Genomic DNA, 6199 nt, shown 5'->3' on the forward strand with positions numbered 1-6199 from the left:
GAGAGAGAGAGAGAGAGAGAGAGAGAGAGAGAGAGAGAGAAAGAGAGAACCCAAGTGGCCTGTAGACGGAGAAAATCAGTCGCTCATCCATCCTTGAATCAGAACTGCTTATCTCTCTACCTCAAGGCCCACTGTGTGACTGACCCTTTAATACCAGCTTCAAGTCAGAGAGAAGCCTTTGTGGTTCTTTGTCCCCTCCACCTAGCACCTTCCCTCCAGCCCTGCCCTGTTGCAGACACCACACCCCAGTGGGCCCCCCCAGGGGCGTGGGGGCAGAGCATGTTTTCTAGTTTTCTTGGGACCCAGAGTCCTGATTGCTCATCGGGGCCTCCTATGAAAAGGACACGGCCATGTGCACGCTTATATAACCAGAGTCACATTTAGGGAAATGTAAATCTGTACTACGAGATGTTATGTGTTCTTGTGGGGGCATCAGAACTGTGGAGGGTTGTGAGATGCCCATTGTGTGTCCCTGCCTCGCTGCCCTCAGTCTCCTTTCCACATTGAGGTGCACATGACCTCCCATGTGTCACCTTCTCCTGGTTGAGAACTGGACTTTGCTTGTGCTGGGTGGAAAATTGTCCCTCTGATTCTGCCCCATAACCCAACAGAGTAACTTCCAACCTCAAGCCCAGGCTCTTTTGCCCTCTCCTAGCACAGCCCAGAGGCTGTAACCACTGTGTGATGAGACTTTAACAGAGAGATCACAATACAGACACCATCACAGCACACGCGTCTTTGCATTTGCCGAGGGCATCTCACGCCTCTTGTTATTCCTGGGGAGGGGGGCACTATGAGAAGGGGACACACAGATCTCCTATGTCTCCTACCTCTGCTCCTGGGGCTGGTCGCACATTGGCAGTGCTCTTCCGGATGAGTCTGTTCTTCCTGCCTCAGCCTTGGCCGGTTTTGCAGGAGTGAAGCTGAGGTTTCCTCTGCCCAAGGAGCAGGCAGCGCTGAAGAGGAGAGCAGGCAACATCCGGGCTAGGCTCCTGGAGGAGTCGAAGAGGAAGACCAGGCAGGCAGAGAGGATGCTGGGAAATGCTGCCGCTCTCTCCTCCAGCACCAAGAAGAAAAGCAAAGAGGCCGAACTGACGGCCAAGGAGAACGCCAAGGTCAGGTTCAGGACAGCAGCCTTGTTGACAACAGCCTTCTTGCCCTCCGTGTTGATGGCTGTGGGTCCTGGCTCTCAGCTCAGGAGCTCATGGGGTGACACCTCACCCGTGGGCCTGTGAGAATGTGAAAACTCTAGGCGGAGCCAAGTTCAAGCTTAAGTCACATGACCAGGACTCACACCTGGATCCAGTGGGATGTTGTCTAGATTTCTAGGTTTTTCTTTGTTGTTGTTACTGTTTTAATTTCATCTTATTTACTTTCTATACAATTTTTAAGATGCTCTATTTTGTGTATACAATGTTTTACCTGCATATATGTATGTGCAGTATGTACATGCAGAAGTCAGAAGGATCCCCTAGCTGTGAGCCTCTATGTGGGTGCAATCTCTCCACCCCCTACTTTTTAATTTTTGGCAGTCTCATGTTTTTAATCCTAGGCTAGCCCTGAATCACTGTCTAACTGAGGATGACCTTGAACTTTTGATTTTTCTGCCTCTGCTTCTGCCACCACCCCCAGTTTATCCTGTACTAAAGATTGAATTCAGGGCCTCATGCATTTGAGGCAAACACGTGTCTAACTGAGCCACATTCGCTATTCCTTAGGATTTCTTTAACTGGGGTCGAATTCTATGTGTGTGTGTGTGTGTGTGTGGTGTATTTGTGTATGTTTGTGGGGTGTGTATGTGGGTGGGTGGGGGTATATGTGTGTATATGTGTGTATGTGTTCCTCAGATCCAATGCTCACACCCAAGTGAACTCTTCTCCTGGGTACCTAAATTTCTGAAGGGCTGGCCTGAAACTAGGAATCCCAGGTGCCGTTTCTTTTCTTTTCTTTTTTATTATCGAGTCTAATTTATTTCCATGATTCAAGAATGTATCATTACGGGCTAATTAATGACCATATAGCAATTGATAAAAATGAAGGAGAAAATGTTGGACACGTTCTTCTCTAACAATACAGAGAAGCATTTGACAAAGTTTACCATCAGTTGGTGATAAGATTACTAATAAGTATGAAAAATATATATCCCAGTATAGTAAATCCATATATTTCAAGCCCACAGCTCACATACTCTCCAGTGATAAGTGTGGATTCTCATCTAGGATCAGGAACTAACCAAGGATGCCTTTCCTAGCCACTGAGTTCATACTGGATATTCTTGCCAAATCCAGGCGCAGATTCTTGTCCCATTGTTCAGACTTTGGGCAACTCCTCCTCCCCCGCCCTGGACCTCTGTTTCCCCATATATAAAAGACAGGTGGAATGTCTCCACTAGGAGAAATGAGTAATTTGCAGGGATTTGTACCCAAAACACAGCCTGTGTCCAGCGCGTGCCTATTGACTGTGGGAATGAATGAGTTCTAGGCTATGTGTTAGGGTGTTCAAATCCTTCTGTTGTAAGATCATTGGGGTTCTGGTGTTTTCATGTTGTTTTTCAGATTGTTGGGTGAATTCTTGCCTTGGCATCTGCCCATCTCCCCCTATCGATGCTATCTAATGGGTCTTTTAAAACAGGATCAGGTTTCCCTGCTAGGCTATGGTGTAGACTGCTTGGCATCATGTCAAAAGAACTCTTGTCCAAGCCAGACCTGGTGGAACAGGACTCTATCCCATCTACTCTACAGGCTGAGGCAGGAGGATCACAAATCCAAGGCTATCCTGGGTAACTTAGTAAGCCCCGATTGCAAAATATGAATTGGCCATGGCATGTGGGTTAGTCATAGAGTGCTTGTACGAGACTCTAGGTTCCAACTTTAGTCTGGAAAGAGAAAACCAAAGAACAAAGCCCCTCTTTCCCCAGGGGCTTATTCTTCTTTCCCGTTGCTGTCCTGCAGCTTGCGAAGGCTTTGCTGAGGGAGGGGAAGCAGAGGCACCGTCGTGCCAGCCGACTGGCCAGCCAGACCCAGGCCACACTCCGCCAGGCCTCTCGGCTAGTACTCACATCAGAAGCGAGCAAGAAGGAGCTGGAGGAGGCTGAGCAGGTGGGTGTGCCCAGCCCTCACACTCTCCTATGCCCAGTGTCTTAGGGTTGCCATTGCTGTGATGAAATGCCGTGACCAAAAGCAACCAGGGAAGGAAAGGATTTATTCCACTTATATTTCCAGATAACAGTCCATCACTGACAGAAGTCAGGGAGGAACTCAAACAGGGCAGGAACCCAGAGGTAGAAGCCAATGCAGAGGCCATGGAGGGGTGCTGCTTACTGGCTTGCTCCTCATGACTTGGTCAGCCTGCTTTCTTATAGCAACCAAGACCAGCATCCCAGGGGTGTCACCAACCCACCATGCCTGGGCCCTCCCTTATCAATCACTAATTAAGAAAATGGCCTACAGTCTCGTCTACAGCCCTGTCTTATGGAGGCATCATCTCTGTTCAGGTTTCCTCCTCTCAGGTGACTTAAGCTTGTTTTAAGTTGACATAAAACTAGCCAGCCCTCCCAATCACCCCAAGGAGCCACTAAGATGTTCTTTCTGGCCAAGGTGGTCTCTGGGCTGAGCACCGTGGAGCGCCAGATCCAAGAATCTCGAGGGTCTTTGGTGAAGGACATCCAGGTCCTGTCAGAGCTGCTCGCCAAGCTGGGTAAGGAGACCCCAAGGCGAGTCCCTGGCTGGGGGGTGGGGGCAGTCGTAGGATGCATTTCTCCTTGTCCTAAAATCCAGGGCTCCCACTTCTACCATGTCACCTACCGCAGGCTTTGTAGCTATGCGAGCCCTGTGTAGGGCAGGCTGGGTATCTGGAATTGAATTCTCTGTGTCTCCAGGACCTGAGAGAGACATCTGCTTCCTCTACTCTGGTGAGTGTGGTGTGGGCTGGAAAAAGTGAAAACCCACTCACTATGTTAAGGAGCCCTTGCTTCCCAGTGGGTGAGGTAGCAGTCAGAGCCTAGAAAGAATGGCAGAAAAGCAAGGGCCACGTTGGGAATAAAATTTGATTCTGACTCTATCCCTTCCTGCGTGGTGGCACTTTGGGCATATCACCAGCCTCCTGAGCTGGTTTGCCCACCTTTGAAGGAAGAGTGAAAGTGGATGACTTAGGAAGTGCATACGTCGGGAGAAGTCAGCCGACACGGGTTCACAAGCGGGTAGAAAAATTCCACATGAAGCCAGGTGGGATAGCGCACAGCCATAAACCTAGCCCTTGGGAGGCTGAGGCAGAAAGATGGATCCAAGTTCTAGGCTAGCCTTGGGTACCAGTGAGACCATGCCTCAAAAAAGAAAGAATGGGGAAGAAGAGGTGGCTCGACTGTTAAATCCCACCTGCTTCCTGCGCTTCTAGAGGACCCAAGTTCAGTCCCAGGACCCACGTCAGTGGCTCACAACAGCCTGTGTCTCCAGCTCCAGGGGATCCAATACCCGATTCTGGCCTCTGGGGACACCCTCAATATAGTCAAAAAGACATACTTACATTAAAATAAATCTTAAATTAGGAAGAAAAGGAGAAGAAAACTCTGGACAGGTTGTAGCAAAGAGAACTTATATATGAACGGCCAGGGCCTCTGGATGAAGAGCTGGTAGCCACAGACTTGGATGTCCAGGCAATGATGAGAGAGGTTGGGTTGACATGAACAGTATATATTTTTAAAAACTGCGCTAAGATATACATAGCATAAAATGTACTTTGAGAACATGTTTAAGTATACTTTTTTCGACACAGGGTTTCTCTGTGTAGCCCTAGCTGTCCTGGAACTCAATCTGTAGACCATGATGGCCTCAAACTCACAGAGATCCACCTGTCCCTTCCTCCTGAGTGCTGGGATCAAAGGCATGGGGCCACCACTGACTGGCTAAGTACCTGTTTTGGTGACTGTGTTAGTCGGTTGTTTTGTTAAGCTCCCTGAGACAATCAACTTAAGAGGAGGAACAATTTGGTGTAGGAATGTGGCCCAGTGGCAGAGTGCCCCTCTAGCAGGCACAAAGTCCTGGGGTCCACCCTTGGCACCACAAGAGAGGGTGCAGGGAGAGGAAGGGGTGAAGGCCTACTTTGGCTCTGGATTTGAGTCCATTGGCCCTATAGCTTTGAGACTTCGGCTGTGAAGTGCTTCCGTGGGAGGCCTGGTCATGTGACACAGAGGAGGCCTGGTCATGTGACACAACAGCAGTCAGGATGGAGCAGAAGTGCTAATATCCCTGTCAGGGCACATTCCTGGTGACCTACCTTCCTTCCACCAAGCCCTGCCTGCGAAGGGGTCTGACACCTCCTCATTCCACAGGCTTTCTGTCACGTGGAGACACATACATACATCTCCAGAACTTTCATGGCTGTCCAAAGAGAAACAGCCTCTTAAACACTAGCTCCCCTCACCTCCTAAACACTGGCTCCCCTCACCTTCCCTGCGCCTGCCACCTTTCTATGGCCTCGAGTTCTCTAGGGGGCTCAACTAAGTGGACTCACACGGCATTTCCGCTATAAAAGTTTTAGGAAGTATTCATCTGTGTATGGAAGTGGGGCTTGTGTACTTGTGTGTGGAGACCCGAGTTGACTTCAGATATCTTCTCTAACCACTCTCCACATTATGTATTTATTTTTATTTTTTGAGACAGGGTTTCATTATGTAGCTCCGTCTGTCCTGGAACTCACTCTGCAGACCAGGCTATCCTGGAATTCACAGAGATCCGCCTGCCTCTGCTCCACAGTGCTGGGATTAAAGGTGTGTGTCACTGTGTTGGGCTATTTATTTATTTTGAAGTTTTTATTTTAGTTTGAGACAAGGGCTCAAAACTCGCTATGCAGATTAGGCTGGCCTCCAGTTCACAGAGATCTCAGGAACTAGATTCAAAGCATATATTTATTTCTTAACTTACTTGTTTTGTGATTTGTATATGTGTTTGCCACAGAATACAGATAGAGGTCAGGGAATAATTTATAAGTGTCATTTCCTACCTTCCGCCATGTGGGGTTGAACTCAATGCATTAGCCTTGGTGGCAAGCACCCTTTCTCCCTGAATAACCCTCTGCTTCATATTGTGAGATGGGGTCTCATTGAACCCAGAACTCATGATTTGGCTAGGCTGGCTGACCTGGAGAGAGAGAGAGAGAGAGAGAGAGAGAGAGAGAGAGAGAGAGAGAGAGAGAGAGAGAGAGA

At 48.8% G+C, this 6199-nt stretch overlaps 1 protein-coding gene across 1 annotated transcript in view; it reads left to right on the forward strand.

Moving 5' to 3' along the window:
- The window catches only part of Lamc3 (laminin subunit gamma 3), a 56723-nt gene that overhangs the window by 46367 nt on the left and 4157 nt on the right, over nucleotides 1-6199 (forward strand). The window contains 3 exon segments of the mRNA XM_050155364.1: nucleotides 916-1115; nucleotides 2952-3098; nucleotides 3597-3696. Coding sequence (XP_050011321.1) covers nucleotides 916-1115; nucleotides 2952-3098; nucleotides 3597-3696 — 447 coding nt within the window.

Source organism: Alexandromys fortis, unplaced genomic scaffold, assembly GCF_014885135.2.
Source record: "Alexandromys fortis isolate MF-2015 unplaced genomic scaffold, M_Fortis_MF-2015_v1.1 scaffold_72, whole genome shotgun sequence".
NCBI classification, from domain to species: Eukaryota; Metazoa; Chordata; class Mammalia; order Rodentia; family Cricetidae; genus Alexandromys; species Alexandromys fortis.